Source organism: Lissotriton helveticus, chromosome 1_1 (genome assembly GCF_964261635.1).
Source record: "Lissotriton helveticus chromosome 1_1, aLisHel1.1, whole genome shotgun sequence".
NCBI lineage: Eukaryota > Metazoa > Chordata > Amphibia > Caudata > Salamandridae > Lissotriton > Lissotriton helveticus.
In genome coordinates this window covers 1,878,832,424-1,878,854,681 of record NC_136057.1, presented here as the reverse complement: position 1 = coordinate 1,878,854,681, position 22,258 = coordinate 1,878,832,424, and the positions used below count along the sequence as shown (strand labels likewise).

The window sequence follows — 22,258 nt, the reverse complement described above, 5'->3', positions numbered from 1 at the left end:
GAATTACAAATGGGACCAGAGAAGCACCTGCAGCACTGCCTAGAGGACTTAGAATGGAGAAATTACTGACTGGACCAGTGAAGCAGCTAGCAGCACTGACAGGAGGACTTAGAAAGAAAGGGTTACCAACAAGATCAGAGAAGATGCTTGTAGCTCTGTCTGGAGGACTTACAATGGGGAAATTACCAATGAAGCCAGAGAAGCAGCTACAGCACTGGATCCAGAATGACTCAATTTAGATGTCTGCCCTACGTCTGTTGTACATAGAAGAGATGTGGAACATAGTCTCGAGCAAGAATGATACGTTTTTGAGGAGACAGACTAATCAGGAGCTGTACAACCATACACTCTCATTGGATACCAGGGAGAAGGAGGAGGGCTGAGAAGGACGGGAGAGAGGAATGGAAGAGGAAGTGAGAAGCTGCTGCGGCGGAGAATTTTACAGGCAGCAGCAGGCCGCCGGGTCCTCCCTCCCCATATTTACATCAGGAGATGCCAGTGTGTGCACAGCCAGGGCCTGGCTACGACCGCCCCAGGGCATTGCTTTACATGTAGGCTGGTGTCAGTGCTATGAAATATTATAGTATAGCACTATGCCTTCCCCTTCATATGCCTTTTTAATCTGCATCTTCAACAGGCAAACAACGACCTGGGAGAGGTGCTGGGGGCGAGTTCCGGATAATGGTGAAGGTGCCGGACTGGCAACGAAGTACGACTGCAAATACAAAAGAAGCACCAAAAAATAAACAAGAGAAAATAAGCGTGATGTTGTTCAAGCAGCTGGCAAGCCACACAAAAAAGAAATAGTGCTCACAGACTATCATAAATAACTGTAAATGGAAGAGCACACGTGATGGAGGGGGTGAGGGCAATCGCTATGGGAGGTTACAAACACCCAAAAGGAGGGAATAGTAAGCTATTTAACCAATCAAAAACCGGCATTTATGAAGGACAGAAAGAGGATCCAATTGCGGTGCTCAAAGTCCATATTCTAGATACAGCATACCTCGCAGAGCAGTGCATGAGCTGCCTAGGCTTGATCTACATAAGGCAATGAGGTGGGGACCCAAATTGTCGGGGACAGTCAGAAAAAAAATGTTGCTAGGCTACTTAGAAAATCAAGATAGTGTGTGTAAAATATATTACTTTAGAACTAAGAAAAATGGGCTAAATAATTGAGTAACTGGGTTGACAATACTACTTGAAAAAACTTGGCACCATTAATAGTAAAAATTGGAAAATATTCCTGTCTCAGAGGTGCTTTGAACATCTACTGCAAAAAACAGCAAAAAAACGATACAAGTATGAACCAAGGTGCCGCCGACTATGGTGGGGGTGCTGGGGTAGTGGTGGCTGCAGGACGGCAGTGCCGTCACGAGGAGGTGGCCATCGACGCATCATGACGGGAAGGACATAATTCTTCCGGGTGATGCAAACATTTCTGTTTCCAGTGGAGAGGAGCGGCAGTGTGCAGGCCCCCTCTAAAGGGAGACACGAGGCGGGAACCTGGACGCTTTGTTGTCTGCTACCCGCTCGGATACTTAGTGCTGTGCTGCCAACCCTTGCCTACTGGAGGACACCTGCCGTCAGCTGCCTGCTTTGCCTGCCCTCTGGGAGCCACACGGACAGTGGTCCTTGTTTTCAGAGCAAATGGTAAGGGAGGGTATAGGTGTGGTGGGGGGGGGGGGGGGAGCTTAGAACTATTGAGAATGGGTGACTAATACTATTTTGTCCTTTACAGGTCAAAGCTTCAGGGTATCGCTAATGTTGTCGTATTTTGAAACCTGGGTGAGGCCATGATAGGTGGGGGCTCTTTAGGTCCACTTTGGTATTTTTTAGCAAAACAATGGGTAAAGCATTTTTCATCTCAACTCAAAAAGTAGGTCTCAGGCAAGTCATTCTGAATGTTCACATGGGTAGATGGTTCAATACAATCACTGGGACCCCTGTGCCTCCCTGGTCATATGGGAAGAAGTGTGATGACATACAAACAAGTTGTGACAAACCAGCTGCTCACTCTCAAGCAACCCATGCTGGTGGACGGTCCGCAGGGTATTTTATATTACTTTAGTAGGCTAAACAAATTAGCAATAAGGCAATAAAAAAATTAGTAATTTAATAGAAATGTACTTAGAAAAGTTCTGCAAACATAGGACAACTGTTCCTGTCAAAAGCAAAACTAAGGCTAAGGAGTAATGGTCAAAATGCTGTCCTGAGCATACCCAAGATAGTATCATCCAGACAGAGCACACACCAAAAACCAGGCAACAGCAACTACTCCTATATAGAAAAGTATTCATTGAGGCATATGGAAAAAATTACTAATGAAAAGGAAGGCATAATGCAATTACGTGTGAGAAAGTCACACAATAAAGGGGGTACACCGATGTATATATTCCTACCAAAACCAACTAGCTTGAGGTTTGCAGAAAAAAAAATGGTATTGTATCCAAAAAACTTCCAATGAGCCTGAGACTCCGCTTTTGTGAACATGAATATTTTATTAATACAATATTTATATGGCAACTGTTACTGTGGAAACTTACCAGTAGAATTTAGTTTCTGTTAGGGCTCAGCATTCAAGACTCTACTCAATGATCCACAAGTGTTAAAACTAGGGGTGGGCAGAATTTCGCAGAGATGCATAAAAACTCTGCGAGATTCTACGGAGTTTCACCAATGGGCGGAAATAGGCATGTCGCGCTGCTCGCAATCTGATTTAGCACCAGTAGCGCATCCCGTGCTGAAAAATCAGTGCGAACTGCATCACGTGGTGCGCCAGAGGGCAGCTACTCAAGTTGATTTTGCTGAGGTTCAAGTCAATTTTCTACTCGAGCGGCAGCCTTCTGACAACAAACAGTTGTGACCGCCCAGGTTCGAAAAATCTCGCCGGATGTCGTCCTAGTGACCGGCAATCGCGCTAGGGAACACCAAATCTTGCTCACACTCGCCAACTTACTGTTCAGGAGCCTTTGCAAGAAAAACTCCATCACACTGCGAATGGTGGAATTTGGCCGGTGCTCGGCGTTACGAGAGTAACATGGAGTCACCAAAATTTTGCAAGCGGAACAGAATATTCCTCCCACATCTTATTAATGCCTCCCAATTTCAAGCTTAATCGCAACAATTAACAAGCTATCCTTCTCTCAAGAATGATGCGCCTTGGACTCACCCACACTTCTCCAACTGATCTCTAGCATTTCACGTTGAGTGCATGATTTACTCAGGTGTGGCACCCAAGAGCCCAACCAATCCTCCCACAGTGCTCCCTCTAAGGAAACCGAGCACCCTAAAGGTCTATTATTCCTCCTGGCCTTGCATGATGAGCAGCTTCCTTCCAAACTTCCCTCGAATAAAACACCATCCGATTCACCCCACTATAGACTTGCTTCATAGTTTGTTGGCCCCTCAAGAGAGGGTGAGTTATGTGCAGTACAGTGTTCACAAATACGACTAGAAAGTCTACATAAAGGGCCATGTTTTATATCTAACATCAGGTGGATTGCTTGTATGGCTCAAACGTCTCTCCCATGCCGAATATATCATCCCAGCTCCACTACAAATAGTCTTCTTCCAAAAAATATTAGTCATTGGCACATCCAACGTCCACAATTTGAGATCTTTTTCTAATTTTGCAAAAGGGGTGCCCACGTTGTTTTGATTTCCCATTACTGGGACCACATCAAGATAAATATTACCTTTGGTGGTGGCCAAGGCCTCTTTTGCTCTCGAACAAAAACAAGGTATTTCAAAGGAGGGAAGCATGTTTACAACCTCAAACGAAGACTATTTTTCTAAGTCTTTGTGCATATCAAAGCCAACATCGACAACCTTCTCTAAGCTGAAATGGGGCCCGCAACCCGCTCCTACATCTGTGTTGTACATATTTCCCTAAATCACACATTGCAGGCAGGTAGGTTCAAATGACAGATCGGGGTACGTTCTGGGTGCTCCCACACAGACAGCTTACTTGTGCACCTGGTTCAATGTGCATATTTATGTAGGTCTAGAAGGGCCAGATCCAGACCTTATTTTCAGACTATCCTGTCAATATGAAGAGGTCACATACAAATTCAGTATTGTATGTGGATATCCTGAAAATCTGGCATGGATGCAGCCTCTGCACCTAGGTTGGACACCGCTGGTTGAAGAGCACTCGGCATGCACAGGTTGAGTCTGCAGGTAGAGGACTGCAGACAGGGCCAGGGTTGTTCAGCTACAGAAGGGACAGGGATTGTCAGCTGTGTGGAAGACAGGCCTGCAGGGCGTCACTGCAAGCTCGGTGACCCACATCACAGCTTGTTAAACCTTTACATGCTCTGAGCACTTGGCCTCTGACACTACATGTTTTCCGGTTAAGCAGTCACACGAAGAGGGCCTGGGGACCTGCGGCGCCGGCGCGCACACACGCCACTCTGAAGAGATTCGTGTTTTTCCCCCTTCGTGGCAGCGCAGCTCTACAATACTGCGACAAAAGCGGACAGCAGAAACCAGGCGTCCCGCGCTCTGGTGTGCCGTGCACTGCAGGGCTGCGCGGGGAGCTGTGGAACCGAGGCCGCCTTCTTTAATGCGCCAAAAACGACTACAGTTGTGACGCTGCCACAGAACATCATGTGATTGGTTGCTTTTCGGCTTTAACTTCACCCGCCTATGGGCCACCACACGGTGTCTTTGTTCGCAGGGCATCCAGCCGTTTTCTATACATGTAAGGAGGGGGGAAGACCGCAGCTATTGCATTACGAATAATTAATGGTCACTTCGCCTTACACGAAGTCGCCACTCATTTAGAGGTCAGGCCTGAATCTCGGAAACGGGCGTAACAAACAACTCCCATATACTGAACAGCTTTTTGACACTGACCAACTTGATATCTAGGGTCAAACGACCTTACTCTGTGGTAAACAAAGGTGGGCACATCCCTAATCAGAATTGGTGCCAAGTGTGAGGGGAATGTCTGAGGGGAATCTCTGATGCTCACCACACACGCACACAACCACACACATGTTATCCTATCAGATTATGTCTGATATTATTAGCAATCCTCTGAGCGAATGCAGTAATTACTGAGAATCACGGCTATTACGACAAGTGACCAACCAGGTTTAAGCCCCTTTGTTATGAAGAAATTATCGGTAAAGCGCTGTTCATGGGTGGTGTAGGCGTGGGTTGTCTGTGCGCTACTCACTTGAGCAGTGCTCCTTGCCCGGTTCATATAAACCATCAAAGGTGGCACACAGTGCCTGGCACCCCACTTACTGCAGACTACTTACTCTTGCACATAATCTTAAATTTAACATATTTATCTGGCTAATTGGGAACAGCTTCAGTGTTCGATTACGTCCTCAACTAGCCTTCTTTGAGCGAGACTAGCCCATTACGTGGTGAGCAGAACCCAGCGAGACACACGCCGACAATGCCAGTAACTCCATTTGTCAGCCAGAAGTTGGGATCCCTGTAGTAAAGGAAGATGGGACACAGACAGCACTGCCCACACTTGGAGCCATGTGGTTTCAGGTGCCCTGAAGTCAACAGAGGAAATTAAACCCTGGTGTCATCACTGTCTGATGGAATGTTTGCTTGTTGGGGGTCTTAATGAAACATTTAGGGTCCTTGTAGTAAAAGGAACCATTGGTTTTCCTGGATTTCAATGCAGAATTGTGTGGGACCACATCAGAGGCCTACCCTTGTTGGTCTTGAACTGTGGGAAAGAACAGGCTGGACTTGTTCAGTTGCTACCTCAGCTTTGGAGTGGCAGGGTTGTTTGGTGGCAGACCTAAACTGTTAGGTCGTCCCACCTTTGCAGAATACCCCTTGACCAGGTGTCTTCGCTCTGGCTCCCTCACACTATGATTTCAAGTGCCGCCAAGCCTTCGCAGCTCCTCGGCCCCTTCCCATCCTCTCAGTATTTTTTCACAGGTGTGCCAAACTAATTTTTTTAAGTGTTGGAGGTGAGCTAAGGTGAAATTTCAAAATTTAGCTCCCGCTTTACTTTTTTTTTCTTCAAATGTTTTTACTCGCCAATCTCCAGTACCAATAAATACATTTAACAAAACTAAAACTTAGAGTAGATTCTTTACCAAAAAAGGTGCATGGTGGTTTCACAACTACAGTCAAAATACGTCCATCAGTCTGTCAAATCCTAATCTATATTAGAATTCATTTTACCATTATCAATTTCAGTTATTTCCATTTTCTTCTGACTACACCCCCAGCGTTTTCACATAATGTCCGTATTGGAACGTATGAGGCACATTTCTACAAGAAATTGCCTTCTAGACAATACAATAAACCATGCAAGTGTACTTACTAGTTCTTGATACACTAGTTTATCAAAAGCTCAGTTTTAATACTGAAAGCAGGTAGGTATGTGTGCGGGGCACAAGCGAAATAAAGCGAGTTTATAAAAGTGTGCAACTCCCAGTATCCTGTGGATGGAACAAAACTGTTTCACATTATTGTACCATATTGTAGCATTTCTATAGTGCCTTCATCCCTCTTGTTTTCTCAAGTAGCGTAGTGCTTTCTCTAGTAGTGTAGTGGTTAATTTTCACATCTATAGTGCACGAGTGAGTGAAGAAAGAGTGGTCTAGTAGTGTTCAGCTTTGGTAACGTGAAGTTAGGAGGGCATGCTCTAAACTTGGCCAGCGCCATGCAAGGCATGATATCAGTTGTGGTTGTAGGCCATGGGGCATGAGGATGGAACCGTAGGGTGCATACAAAAACAGTGAATATCTGTGAGAGGATACTCAGTTGAATCAGGTACTTGAAAAAAGGTAAGTCTTTACTTCTCTTCTGAATTCTCCATAATTGCGATGGTCCTTATTCTCTTTAGGAGTGTATTCCAGAGCTTGCAAGTCTGTACTGAGAAGGTGCTGCCCTCAAGGCAACGCTTTTTGATAAGGAGGAATTATGAACAGTGGAGCCAAGGTTGATCTCAGGTTTCTCTTCTGTTCATGGTGCCTGGCAGAACCTTGATTTGATATCAAACAGGATATTAGTTTAAAGGAAACAAAATTCAGGAGAAATTTTGTTTTGCACCAAGGACAAGCCCATCAGCTGAGAGGTTGAACTGGTCCCTAACCCGAATGGCACTTGCACTACTGAAAAAAGTGTGCCTCCTGTTCAGTATTAAAGGAGGTGAAAGGATGCATTGCGGTGGCTGAAGTGGTGTAGTCTCACGGAAGTGCAAACTCTTCATAGACACACTGACCTGGTGATAGACAAGTAAACCCCCTCCCGACCATAAATCCCCACATGAAGAAGTAGCTACGGCATTCGTTTTGACCGTGGGGATGGAATGCCACTTGATACAAGTTGAGTTTTGCATTTCTCCAGTGCAACGTACCTGCATTTCCGTTCTGTGACCCGCTAAACCTCTGTATCCACTGCAGGCTACTGGAAAGGCTGGTCAAAAAGCTGCAACTGTAGTCGTCATCCTCCTTGGACTCTATTGACTGCACTTGTCGCAGGACGGACCTTCTTGGCTGAGAAGGGGTTGCTGTTACAGCAGGCTCAGACACTGACCTATGGAATTGGACCCGAGTACAAGGGTTGTCCACCATCACCATTGATTGCTGTTTCAGGACACAATGTCTAGCAGGTGGCCTTTTCCTGAGGTCTCCAGCAGACCTTGGCTCCAAGTCCTTGGGAGAAAACATTAATGGCGAAGCTCTACTGCTCACAAATCTGGGAGTTGTTGGGAGGCTCTGCCACCTGTAGGTGTGTAACAGCTTCCCAGGTGGATTGGATGTGTTGTGCCCGGACACATACTCTTTGGTCTTCACGTGGCGACAACCCTGGTAATCCTTCAGACTATGGCTCACATCTCCTAAAACGTGGCTAGCAGGTACGGAAGCAGATCGCTGGTACACCGGAGTGCAGATCTTCTGCTTTTTAAAAATATTCATGACCTCAAGCCTTTGTTGCTTCTGCAAGTTTCTCACAATCAATTGTCAAATTGCATGAGCATCACAAACAGGTCAGAAGCCAGTCGCTATGAGATCCAGCAGCGATCCATTGGCAAAAACTGCTTCACATACAACAGGAACAAACCGCTTCTGATCCACGATTCTGCATAACAGCTGGCTCTGGATCATCAGAACTAGCCAACTGAGTCTCAGACAGATTTCACACTACACTTGAAAAATCCCCACTCGCGGCGCACGCAAGGCCCCGGTCACTTCCTGTACAGCGAAGAGGCGCTTGTCTACGACTGTCAGGAAATGAGAAGTGGAAAAGCTCAAAAACCACAAAGATTGCCTGGGCCAATCAGAGTGATGGTTCAAAGTTCTGTGAAAATAATGGCTTAAAATAGACACACAAAAATGACTTGTGTCGGCACTCACTAATCCGGAATCAAAGTACTAGGGCATATCTCCAAATAGTGCAAGTGACTGCAGCATTTCGGTGGAAAGAGACAAATGTGTGGAGTTTGGGGTTCTACAAATGGCGTATCAGCTTCTCCAGCTGGTTGAGGTCTTATGGTGGAAAGCCTAAGCAGCTAGGCTGGCTATGGATTTTCCAATATCCCCCCCACTGGTCCCAAGAACCGCCACAGCCCTTGGACACTATTCTAACGAAACTTCAGAACTAATCTGAAACTAGAGCACCAATCTGCAAAGACACTGCAAGGAAGCAAAACAACTACCAGAAGGTTCCCAAACAAGCAATGGAAAACACGTAAATTCTTCAGAATCAGGCTACAGTCCGCTCAGTGTCAAGACGTATGCCAAGAGTTAGTGGGGTTCAACATGACCGGGAGACATTGAGGCGCGAAGGTCTGCTAAAGCTATTGAGATATTTAAGGGTTCATTCCAAGTGCACCAGTGAAATGAACTAATACAGCACAGTGTATTACCCACACAGCAGAGTTGTTTCATTTTTCTCGGCTGTGGTATTACCGCATCAGAACACATTCTGCCAATAGGGCTAGGGGATAACTCAGTAATCGTGCACGCTTTCCCTCGTTCTGAGATGCAAAGCTGAAAGTATGTGCATTTTCCCTACACAAAACATGGCGACAGTTGTGAAGGAAAAACTGGTGGCATGTGAAGTCAATTTTGCATAAATACTCCTGTTTGCACCCAAATCGGTATTACCGGCCTGATCAGCAAGCCAAAAGACATCTAGCAGTCAGAGCACGTAATAAACGCACGAAGCATGAAGGCTGAATTAGCATCTATATGGGTAGAACAACCAATCATTGATTTGTTCCTCAACCGGTCAGTCAGGCAGCCATGGATACCACAGATGAAGATGTATTCAAAACAAACAATTTATGACCAGACATCAAGCGCCTGGATTACAGAAAGTCACTTTCTTGGAATTCAGAATGAAAAACAGTAGATTTTATAAGTAGTAACCAGGGTCTTCTAATTTAGTAACGACATTGGAACCTTAAAAGATTGTTATACAATGTGCCTGTAAGGTCCATTTGCTTATTCACCAATTAATGACATGAGACCTCAATGCACAAGTCAGATGTGCATTTCACAGCTTTGGTTTGCTGATTAAGCCTTTGGGACAAAGTTAGGAAAGGTCCTTGTGATGTCAGATCCTGCTGGTGCGCAGTGACATCCTGGGTGTTGGAGGATGTGGAGGATGAGATCGATGACAGATGAGGATTGCAAAATCGATACTTTTGAATGCAATATAATTGTAACTTAGTTAATTTTGAAAAATGAGCATTCCTCCTTGTTTATCACAAAAGAGGCAACAGACTAGACTTTTAGAAGTAAAGAATTCTGCAGGTTGTGCAGCCAGACTTGCCGAAGACAAAAAATAAATATGGCAACCTATATCCTAGAGGTCTTTAGTCGGAGATTAGTGCACAAATGTACTGGTGAAAAAGCATCAGATTATCATCGGCGTAAAATGTGACGGTCGCTTCAGATCTATAGTTTTCTAGACAAGGATGCCTTCTCAAGTGAGCCAAAGACTTACTAATCGAACCAAAAATGGCGGAAGAAGCCATACTGTTACCTATTGTAACATTCCGTTGAAATGGAGCTTTGGCAATGCTGTGCCTCCCGGGTAATGACCCCTTTCTATATAAACAAGTAAAATACGCCAATGTTATGTTATATTAAATAATTTTTGTATAGTGCCTAATCACCGAAAGGTCTCTAAGCGCTTTTGAGAGGGTTGCCAAAGGTCGTAAGCGGATGCATGGCAGCACAGGGGGCTAAGTTAAACATATGTTTTTGTCAATGGTCTATTGCATCCAGCAGATGAAGGCCACAGGATCGAGGTTCCTCAGGTCAGTTTAGTCTTGTACTTCCAAGGTCAAAAGGCTAATTAGCACTTCATTGAGCAATACCAAGATCTGATATTTACAGCTAAACGGGTCCGTAGTTTGCATCACATTACACAGATATTATCATTATTATAGACGACCCGATGCATCAAAACAAACATTTTAAAATCAGTGATGGCACAGTCAAACAAACAATGAGATCCCAGAATAGGTACGTTGAGTAATGGCGGTGGCTACATGGTAGGTGAAGCAACAGCATTCTCCAAAATGAACAAACTGGATACTAGAATGTTTGAGGGACATTTTTTAATAATTATTTCAAGAATACAGAACCATGAAGCAAATCTCTATGCCACATCGAGTGACTTTGCTCTGGACTGTTTCTACCACAAATGGAAAATGGAGCACACCAGCAAGAGACACCCACAGAAACCCTGACATGGTCAATTCCTCAAAAACACTCTTAAAACTAGTGACAAAAAACAGAAAGCAGATGTATGCTTTGATTCATCTTGCCCTTGATTAAACCAAGTTTTGTCCAAATGACTACTATACCCATAGGATCCCGGTACTAGCAAGTATGGACGTTACTCAGAAAGATGAAACAAGCATTTACAATGCAATGGTTTTGCCTTTGTTAAAGTTAGAGCTATTGGCATTGCTCTTGACACTCTGAAGCTCCACTCTGAAGCTCCACTCTGCACTCTGAAGCTCCACTCTGCACTCTGAAGCTCCACTCTGCACTCTGAAGCTCCACTCTGCACTCTGAAGCTCCACTCTGAAGCTCCACTCTGAAGCTCCACTCTGAAGCTCCACTCTGAAGCTCCACTCTGAAGCTCCACTCTGAAGCTCCACTCTGAAGCTCCACTCTGAAGCTCCACTCTGAAGCTCCACTCTGAAGCTCCACTCTGCACTCTGAAGCTCCACTCTGCACTCTGAAGCTCCACTCTGCACTCTGAAGCTCCACTCTGAAGCTCCACTCTGCACTCTGAAGCTCCACTCTGAAGCTCCACTCTGCACTCTGAAGCTCCACTCTGAAGCTCCACTCTGAAGCTCCACTCTGAAGCTCCACTCTGAAGCTCCACTCTGAAGCTCCACTCTGAAGCTCCACTCTGAAGCTCCACTCTGAAGCTCCACTCTGAAGCTCCACTCTGAAGCTCCACTCTGAAGCTCCACTCTGAAGCTCCACTCTGAATCTCCACTCTGAAGCTCCACTCTGAATCTCCACTCTGAAGCTCCACTCTGCACTCTGAAGCTCCACTCTGCACTCTGAAGCTCCACTCTGCACTCTGAAGCTCCACTCTGAAGCTCCACTCTGAAGCTCCACTCTGAAGCTCCACTCTGAAGCTCCACTCTGAAGCTCCACTCTGAAGCTCCACTCTGAAGCTCCACTCTGAAGCTCCACTCTGAAGCTCCACTCTGAAGCTCCACTCTGAAGCTCCACTCTGAAGCTGCACTCTGAAGCTCCACTCTGAAGCTGCACTCTGAAGCTCCACTCTGCACTCTGAAGCTCCACTCTGCACTCTGAAGCTCCACTCTGCACTCTGAAGCTCCACTCTGCACTCTGAAGCTCCACTCTGCACTCTGAAGCTCCACTCTGAAGCTCCACTCTGAAGCTCCACTCTGAAGCTCCACTCTGAAGCTCCACTCTGAAGCTCCACTCTGAAGCTCCACTCTGAAGCTCCACTCTGAAGCTCCACTCTGAAGCTCCACTCTGAAGCTCCACTCTGAAGCTCCACTCTGAAGCTCCACTCTGAAGCTCCACTCTGAATCTGCACTCTGAAGCTCCACTCTGAAGCTCCACTCTGAAGCTCCACTCTGAAGCTCCACTCTGAAGCTCCACTCTGAAGCTCCACTCTGAAGCTCCACTCTGAAGCTCCACTCTGCACTCTGAAGCTCCACTCTGAAGCTCCACTCTGCACTCTGAAGCTCCACTCTGAAGCTCCACTCTGCACTCTGAAGCTCCACTCTGAAGCTCCACTCTGCACTCTGAAGCTCCACTCTGAAGCTCCACTCTGCACTCTGAAGCTCCACTCTGCACTCTGAAGCTCCACTCTGCACTCTGAAGCTCCACTCTGCACTCTGAAGCTCCACTCTGCACTCTGAAGCTCCACTCTGCACTCTGAAGCTCCACTCTGAATCTGCACTCTGAAGCTCCACTCTGCACTCTGAAGCTCCACTCTGCACTCTGAAGCTCCACTCTGAATCTGCACTCTGAAGCTCCACTCTGCACTCTGAATCTGCACTCTGAAGCTCCACTCTGCACTCTGAAGCTCCACTCTGAATCTGCACTCTGATGCTCCACTCTGATGCTCCACTCTGATGCTCCACTCTGATGCTCCACTCTGATGCTCCACTCTGATGCTCCACTCTGAAGCTCCACTCTGAAGCTCCACTCTGAAGCTCCACTCTGAAGCTCCACTCTGAAGCTCCACTCTGAAGCTCCACTCTGAAGCTCCACTCTGAAGCTCCACTCTGAAGCTCCACTCTGAAGCTCCACTCTGAAGCTCCACTCTGAAGCTCCACTCTGAAGCTCCACTCTGCACTCTGAAGCTCCACTCTGAAGCTCCACTCTGAAGCTCCACTCTGAAGCTCCACTCTGAAGCTCCACTCTGAAGCTCCACTCTGCACTCTGAAGCTCCACTCTGAAGCTCCACTCTGCACTCTGAAGCTCCACTCTGAAGCTCCACTCTGCACTCTGAAGCTCCACTCTGAAGCTCCACTCTGCACTCTGAAGCTCCACTCTGCACTCTGAAGCTCCACTCTGCACTCTGAAGCTCCACTCTGCACTCTGAAGCTCCACTCTGCACTCTGAAGCTCCACTCTGAAGCTCCACTCTGAAGCTCCACTCTGAAGCTCCACTCTGAAGCTCCACTCTGAAGCTCCACTCTGAAGCTCCACTCTGAAGCTCCACTCTGAAGCTCCACTCTGAAGCTCCACTCTGAAGCTCCACTCTGCACTCTGAAGCTCCACTCTGCACTCTGAAGCTCCACTCTGCACTCTGAAGCTCCACTCTGAATCTGCACTCTGAAGCTCCACTCTGCACTCTGAAGCTCCACTCTGCACTCTGAAGCTCCACTCTGAAGCTCCACTCTGCACTCTGAAGCTCCACTCTGAAGCTCCACTCTGAAGCTCCACTCTGAAGCTCCACTCTGAAGCTCCACTCTGAAGCTCCACTCTGAAGCTCCACTCTGAAGCTCCACTCTGAAGCTCCACTCTGAAGCTCCACTCTGAAGCTCCACTCTGCACTCTGAAGCTCCACTCTGAATCTGCACTCTGAAGCTCCACTCTGCACTCTGAAGCTCCACTCTGAATCTGCACTCTGAAGCTCCACTCTGCACTCTGAATCTGCACTCTGAAGCTCCACTCTGCACTCTGAATCTGCACTCTGAAGCTCCACTCTGCACTCTGAATCTCCACTCTGCAGCTCCACTCTGCAGCTCCACTCTGCAGCTCCACTCTGCAGCTCCACTCTGAAGCTCCACTCTGAAGCTCCACTCTGAAGCTCCACTCTGAAGCTCCACTCTGAAGCTCCACTCTGAAGCTCCACTCTGAAGCTCCACTCTGAAGCTCCACTCTGCACTCTGAAGCTCCACTCTGAATCTGCACTCTGAAGCTCCACTCTGCACTCTGAAGCTCCACTCTGAATCTGCACTCTGAAGCTCCACTCTGCACTCTGATGCTCCACTCTGAAGCTCCACTCTGAAGCTCCACTCTGCACTCTGATGCTCCACTCTGAAGCTCCACTCTGAAGCTCCACTCTGCACTCTGATGCTCCACTCTGAAGCTCCACTCTGAAGCTCCACTCTGCACTCTGATGCTCCACTCTGAAGCTCCACTCTGAAGCTCCACTCTGCACTCTGATGCTCCACTCTGAAGCTCCACTCTGAAGCTCCACTCTGCACTCTGATGCTCCACTCTGAAGCTCCACTCTGAAGCTCCACTCTGAAGCTCCACTCTGAAGCTCCACTCTGAAGCTCCACTCTGAAGCTCCACTCTGCACTCTGAAGCTCCACTCTGAAGCTCCACTCTGCACTCTGAAGCTCCACTCTGAAGCTCCACTCTGCACTCTGAAGCTCCACTCCTCCACTCTGAAGCTCCACTCCTCCACTCTGAAGCTCCACTCCTCCACTCTGAAGCTCCACTCTGAAGCTCCACTCTGAAGCTCCACTCTGAAGCTCCACTCTGAAGCTCCACTCTGAAGCTCCACTCTGAAGCTCCACTCTGAAGCTCCACTCTGAAGCTCCACTCTGAAGCTCCACTCTGCACTCTGAAGCTCCACTCTGAATCTGCACTCTGAAGCTCCACTCTGAAGCTCCACTCTGAAGCTCCACTCTGAAGCTCCACTCTGATGCTCCACTCTGATGCTCCACTCTGATGCTCCACTCTGATGCTCCACTCTGATGCTCCACTCTGATGCTCCACTCTGATGCTCCACTCTGAAGCTCCACTCTGAAGCTCCACTCTGAAGCTCCACTCTGAAGCTCCACTCTGCACTCTGAATCTCCACTCTGAAGCTCCACTCTGAAGCTCCACTCTGAAGCTCCACTCTGAATCTGCACTCTGAAGCTCCACTCTGAAGCTCCACTCTGAAGCTCCACTCTGAAGCTCCACTCTGAAGCTCCACTCTGATGCTCCACTCTGATGCTCCACTCTGATGCTCCACTCTGATGCTCCACTCTGATGCTCCACTCTGATGCTCCACTCTGAAGCTCCACTCTGAAGCTCCACTCTGCACTCTGAATCTCCACTCTGAAGCTCCACTCTGAATCTGCACTCTGAAGCTCCACTCTGCACTCTGAAGCTCCACTCTGAAGCTCCACTCTGAAGCTCCACTCTGAAGCTCCACTCTGAAGCTCCACTCTGAAGCTCCACTCTGAAGCTCCACTCTGAAGCTCCACTCTGAAGCTCCACTCTGAAGCTCCACTCTGAAGCTCCACTCTGCACTCTGAAGCTCCACTCTGAAGCTCCACTCTGAAGCTCCACTCTGAAGCTCCACTCTGAAGCTCCACTCTGAAGCTCCACTCTGAAGCTCCACTCTGAAGCTCCACTCTGAAGCTCCACTCTGCACTCTGAAGCTCCACTCTGAATCTGCACTCTGATGCTCCACTCTGAATCTGCACTCTGATGCTCCACTCTGCACTCTGAATCTGCACTCTGAAGCTCCACTCTGCACTCTGAAGCTCCACTCTGAAGCTCCACTCTGCACTCTGAAGCTCCACTCTGAAGCTCCACTCTGCACTCTGAAGCTCCACTCTGAAGCTCCACTCTGCACTCTGAAGCTCCACTCTGAAGCTCCACTCTGCACTCTGAAGCTCCACTCTGCACTCTGAAGCTCCACTCTGCACTCTGAAGCTCCACTCTGCACTCTGAAGCTCCACTCTGCACTCTGAAGCTCCACTCTGAAGCTCCACTCTGAAGCTCCACTCTGAAGCTCCACTCTGAAGCTCCACTCTGAAGCTCCACTCTGAAGCTCCACTCTGAAGCTCCACTCTGAAGCTCCACTCTGAAGCTCCACTCTGAAGCTCCACTCTGAAGCTCCACTCTGAAGCTCCACTCTGCACTCTGAAGCTCCACTCTGAAGCTCCACTCTGAAGCTCCACTCTGAAGCTCCACTCTGAAGCTCCACTCTGAAGCTCCACTCTGAAGCTCCACTCTGAAGCTCCACTCTGAAGCTCCACTCTGAAGCTCCACTCTGCACTCTGAAGCTCCACTCTGAATCTGCACTCTGATGCTCCACTCTGAATCTGCACTCTGATGCTCCACTCTGAATCTGCACTCTGAAGCTCCACTCTGCACTCTGAAGCTCCACTCTGAATCTGCACTCTGAAGCTCCACTCTGCACTCTGAAGCTCCACTCTGAATCTGCACTCTGAAGCTCCACTCTGCACTCTGAAGCTCCACTCTGAAGCTCCACTCTGCACTCTGAAGCTCCACTCTGAAGCTCCACTCTGAAGCTCCACTCTGCACTCTGAAGCTCCACTCTGAAGCTCCACTCTGAAGCTCCACTCTGAAGCTCCACTCTGAAGCTCCACTCTGAAGCTCCACTCTGAAGCTCCACTCTGAAGCTCCACTCTGAAGCTCCACTCTGCACTCTGAAGCTCCACTCTGAAGCTCCACTCTGCACTCTGAAGCTCCACTCTGAATCTGCACTCTGAAGCTCCACTCTGCACTCTGAAGCTCCACTCTGAATCTGCACTCTGAAGCTCCACTCTGCACTCTGAAGCTCCACTCTGAATCTGCACTCTGAAGCTCCACTCTGCACTCTGAAGCTCCACTCTGCACTCTGAAGCTCCACTCTGAAGCTCCACTCTGCACTCTGAAGCTCCACTCTGCACTCTGAAGCTCCACTCTGAAGCTCCACTCTGCACTCTGAAGCTCCACTCTGAAGCTCCACTCTGCACTCTGAAGCTCCACTCTGAAGCTCCACTCTGCACTCTGAAGCTCCACTCTGAAGCTCCACTCTGCACTCTGAAGCTCCACTCCTCCACTCTGAAGCTCCACTCTGAAGCTCCACTCTGAAGCTCCACTCTGAAGCTCCACTCTGAAGCTCCACTCTGAAGCTCCACTCTGAAGCTCCACTCTGAAGCTCCACTCTGCACTCTGAAGCTCCACTCTGAATCTGCACTCTGAAGCTCCACTCTGCACTCTGAAGCTCCACTCTGAAGCTCCACTCTGAAGCTCCACTCTGAAGCTCCACTCTGAAGCTCCACTCTGAAGCTCCACTCTGAAGCTCCACTCTGAAGCTCCACTCTGAAGCTCCACTCTGCACTCTGAAGCTCCACTCTGAAGCTCCACTCTGCACTCTGAAGCTCCACTCTGAAGCTCCACTCTGCACTCTGAAGCTCCACTCTGAAGCTCCACTCTGCACTCTGAAGCTCCACTCTGCACTCTGAAGCTCCACTCTGCACTCTGAAGCTCCACTCTGAAGCTCCACTCTGCACTCTGAAGCTCCACTCTGAAGCTCCACTCTGCACTCTGAAGCTCCACTCTGAATCTGCACTCTGAAGCTCCACTCTGCACTCTGAAGCACCACTCTGAAGCTCCACTCTGCACTCTGAAGCTCCACTCTGAAGCTCCACTCTGAAGCTCCACTCTGAAGCTCCACTCTGAAGCTCCACTCTGAAGCTCCACTCTGAAGCTCCACTCTGAAGCTCCACTCTGCACTCTGAAGCTCCACTGAAGCTACACACCGCGCAGGGCAGCTCTGGATGCTGATGCGAGAGGCCAGCTGGGAGGCGCGCTGCTCGTCTTCCTGCTCGTGCTGACTCGGAGAGAAAACTTGTTTTCATTGGGAGAGCGGCCTTCAAAGACCCGGTCACTGCGCCTCTCCGAGTGTTTAGCTTGGGATAAAATGGGCGCAGTGTTGTGGTGATGACAGTAGAGCAAGGGAGGTGCCGGCAATGCCGGACCAGACTCGGGGGCGTTCCCGGCGTCGCGTGACGTCGGCAAAAGGCAAAGAATGTCAGGAACGCCCCCGTGTCTGGTCCGGCATTGACGGACAGGCCCCTCGTCCAATGGCAAGGCTCCGTTTACGGAGCCAGCCAATCAATGACGAGGGCCGACCCAAAGCACCCTACAGTTCTCAACAGGATTTCGCCTGCGCGAAAAGCTGCGCAGAGCGCAGCTTTCGCTAGGCAAAACCTAAAAAGCAATTGGACCAATGCCTTCCATTTTATTTTCAAATAGGTCAGGCACTAAAATCATACTGTCAAAACTCCACCTCTGAACAAGATTTTCAGTTTACACAAAATACAGCTGAAATCTATAGACCGGTGGGTACTGCTCACAATAAGGAAGAGGATCAAGACTTGAAAAACAGCCTGGTAAGACAGCAGAAGGGGTCACAGTGCAAAAAGAAAGTGGAAACTGTGATAATCTTTTAAATCACACAAAATCATAGGTGCTATGAAACACTTCCACCTGCTTAAGCAACTCATTGTCCAGAGCAGACTTCCTGTAGCCGCAAGTCTTCCTTGACCACTCCTGAAAGCGTGCAATTATCATGTTCACAGCATCCACTATCGAAGCAGACTGCAAATTTAACAGCACAATAACTACATCTCTGTTCCATTCAAATGGTGCGTTTTTAGGAGAACAGCGGGCGTGAGAAATTAAATTCTCCCTATGGGCTTCTCACTTCCAATAACCCGTTGTGTGCAGGCCCGATACCATAATGGAGGCACCACCTGCTCGCCTCATTCTTCTGCTGTGAATGAGAAGAGCCCCGCGTGGGGTTTTATTAAAGAGCAGTGTTTCTGATCAATTTATAGCAAATTACCGTGGGCGGACTTTCCATTCCCGGAAATAAGACAAAGATCTGCTTCGCTGAAAGAAGAGAAATAAACCTTTACAGAACCTGTGTTTTCAGTTTGCCTGGGGAGCTCAATGCGGTAGAGTTTGAAAGTGGGATTTATTGGTTTAAAGATTAAGTCATGCTCGCCTTGCGGAGAAGCTTCTACAAGTCCAGGTCCTCAAAGAGCACCACAATCAGTGGCCTTATCCCAGTCATAGTAAAATTGCTTGCGTTGTGTCACAATCCCTCATACTAATCACCTGGGCTTGGCACATGTATCACCATCAACAGATTTCCTCAATTACACCTCCAAATCATAAACCAATGGAGAAAACAATAAAAGAAAGAGAAGGAATCTGAGTGGGTGAAGGGATACCACGTAGTAGGACCAGAACACCGAGAAACACTGTTGCGTTCTTTATCAGCACTAGAAAATTGTCAGTTCCTCCAACCGGAAACCTCAAGGAAGATGGTAGTAGCAGGTGGAAAGGTTAACAGAGAAGATTTATCAGATATTTTGTAGCTTGCAAAAACATTACATCAGACATGGCACTCAAATGCAAATGGTAACATTTAGTAAAAGTGTGCACCTGCCCAAGAGGTTCCTCATACACTTCCAAAGTACTAGCATAGCTAATTAAACGCATTGATGTTTCAGCAAATTTTAACTCATTTTTTCCTGCCTCGGTTGGCCATAGTTTGGTCTAAAGTCAAGTTTTTTTTAATTGTGATTTCATTTATTTAGACACATGTTTTTATTTATGCAGCCAGAGGTTGTCAGTTTGTCTGCTTTCTTGTGCAGTTACCTCTGACCCCCTCGTAGGTTGCTGGCTCCTCAGCAGACCCCAAATGAGCCGTGCCTGGAGTTCTTCTCATAAGCACCCAGTTCCCTTTATTAACGTGATAGTGTGAGATTTTTAATTTGACCACCAAATATATGTTCCCAGCCCAGGTTTTGTATGACTATCACTAGGAAGCAACGCAGAGGTCAAGTATTTCTCCTTTGTCACACCTACCCGACTTAGCGACTTTCCAGACAAGTCCTTCCCCATAGGTGGATTGAGCACCATTTGTTTGTGTTCCCATGGTGGCAGGTTTCTATCAGTTAGCTTAGGACAGTGAATCACTTCCAGGATCCTGTTCTTCCACAGGTAGGAGACTTCTATTCAGGGACTTGACTCTTAGGGAATACTTCTTCAAACTGTCTATGTGCAGTTAATAAAAAGGCCACCAAAGCAGAAGATCCTTTGTTCCATGGGTGGGGACCAAAAGAGTAAGCCTTGTGGCACACCGTCAGCGAGTTACTGAGCCATATTTGTTATAGAACACTACAGATTTGTGCAGTTGTCTAAGAGGTTTTCAAATCTGTATCAACCAAATTGATAGGCGCCTTAGAAGACAATGTGAACATTGTACAGTAATGAACAAAGTGTCCAGGATGTGTACCCCAACCATAACAGGAATGATCTTTCATCAAAGTTAATGAAAAACACTTGAGTAATTTAGGATGCCCTAACTAGTACCTCTACTGTTAGAGCACCCTTAGTCCAGATGCAGTCCCTCCTATGGGACAATCATGGCGGTGGAGGAAGACATAGCTGCTTTCAATACATTGACTCTACAACAAGTCACAGAAGTTAGAGTGCAATTTTTATATATGATGGATTTCTACTGTGATGCACACCGGAAGACTTCTCAGAAATGGAAGAAATAATTTCTTCACATTTTAGAAGAGGACATGGGAGTAAGACGGCCTGACAAGTTTGACTCCAAGATGGCAACCAATTAGATTTGTACTGGTTCATATTAAGATGGAGGGTGAGGTGGAGAACAAAATGGTATATAAATACTTAAAATGCCCACGTGGGACCTTTTCTCTTGGGCAGTTTGCTGTTACTCTACAGTGGTGGGATTTGCCATTTATCACTGGAGTCCCAGGACCTTAGGTATTACTGCTGTCCAACTTGGAAACCAATATACTCCCTTTGCAAAACTGATTCTCCTGGAGTAGCAAGGAAGACCAATCAAGGCTTATGCCCAGACGAGTCAGGAGATTGGAACTCAAATATAGGTTGGCAGAGTTATCACAAAATCTCAATGTCCAGTCAGAACCATATCTTCTCAAAAGAAGAGGTCATTTTTTACACATTGGATGTATAAAGCAGTTAACATTATCATCACCAAAACAAATAAGAAGGTTCTGCTGCCTTCTGGAAAGCCTCTACATTCCCAAAAATAGTGCAGCAGTAAACCATGTATTCTTATAGGGAAGGAATCTGAATTCTCGGTTGCCAACAAAAGGATTTGGCTTTCACTTCTCTTATTATGATATTCTTTAGACTCCAGTTGACAGAATGAAAGATGCCAGGCAATATGTTACAAACTAAGAAGCATCTAAACATTGATACTTTTGAACCATAAGGGCTAGAGAGACGGTTTACATAATTCGGGAATTAGGTTGACCAGCCTTACAAAACCATCCAATGATTTTGTGAGAAATAATAAAAATAAAAGTCCCACTACTAGCAATGCAGAAAAATAGGATTTAACATGATATGCGACGATAAATGACGGGTCAGGGCAATGTTAGTGTATCACAGATCCAGACTTGGAAAATCTCCTGCTGCTCCTCAACGCTTCTGTAAAACAGAGGTCTACAGTATGGCTCAGCTAGCTGGACGGCAAGATCCTCCGGTGTCCGGGGCAGTTCACCTTTGCTCGGTTATCGAGTTCCTGCTCATACTAGGCAGCTCAGTTTCTCTTTCTCTGTGGTAGGTCACAGGTGCCAGTCTTCCTTCAGTCCGCACAAGCATCTACCCTGACCCAGAACCTTGGGCAAAAAATCCTTCAGTTTACCGAGCTTCTGGACAATTTCAGATGAGTACACATTACAAGCTGAAAGAGACCAAAATGTATCTAGAACTGACGGCACCTACTACATTTTACTGGGCGTCCTGGATTCATTAATTATCTTACATGATCACCCCAAATTCATTACTTTAGGTTGGAGACTAGATTCCCCTAATTCCTGAAAATAAAACAATAAAATACATTTTTCCTGCCTGCCCTCACTCATTCTAACAAACTTAGTCCCTTGAATATTTTTGATGGTTAATCATGGTACCCTTATTGAAGAGAAAGGGTCTTACCCTTATTTGAGGTACAACACAGCATAATTAAAGTATGGCTACAGTAGTTCAAGCAAAGACAGCTTGTTTTTCTGCAAATAGGATATTTCAGGCCACTCTTAATCCAATTAAAATTAGACTAAACGTAGGGACATTGTAACTGGGCAATTTATCTGCTATGTAACCAGAATGCAATGATGTCATGTTAATATACGGAGGCAGAATAAAACAGGGTGTGCATATACTACAAAGAAAGATGCAAATGTGTAGGTGGAGAAATGTACTATGTCAATATATGACACAAATTGTATTGTTAAAACCGAAAAATAAAGTTTAAAAATTAAAAAACTTAAGGACATGAAATGTAACAATGATAGATATTTTAAACCACCATAGGGCTCAAGGATCTACAGTTCCGTAAAGATTAATTTTTTTTTTGCCACACAAAATGCTTATTATAATGACTAGAATTTTAACACGCGGACCGAAATCCTTATTTTCAAAGGCCCACGTCGATAGTCCACATTCCAAAATATTTAGCCCTACTTATGCTATAAACATTATGCTACAAGAGCAGCA

General features: G+C 46.9%; 1 protein-coding gene across 3 annotated transcripts in view; it reads right to left on the bottom strand.

Annotated features, from left to right (window-relative positions):
• Window positions 1–22,258, bottom strand: part of RASAL2 (RAS protein activator like 2) — a 770,134-nt gene that overhangs the window by 515,411 nt on the left and 232,465 nt on the right. For 2 of the 3 annotated variants that reach the window (XM_078642070.1, XM_078642080.1), the window contains exon 1: window positions 7,346–8,134. The exons of the other annotated variant lie outside the window; for it this stretch is intronic. In XM_078642070.1, coding sequence (XP_078498196.1) covers window positions 7,346–7,907 — 562 coding nt within the window. In that variant the 5' untranslated portion in view covers window positions 7,908–8,134. Of the gene's footprint in view, window positions 1–7,345; window positions 8,135–22,258 lie in introns of those variants that run through there. 3 annotated transcript variants of the gene reach the window in all.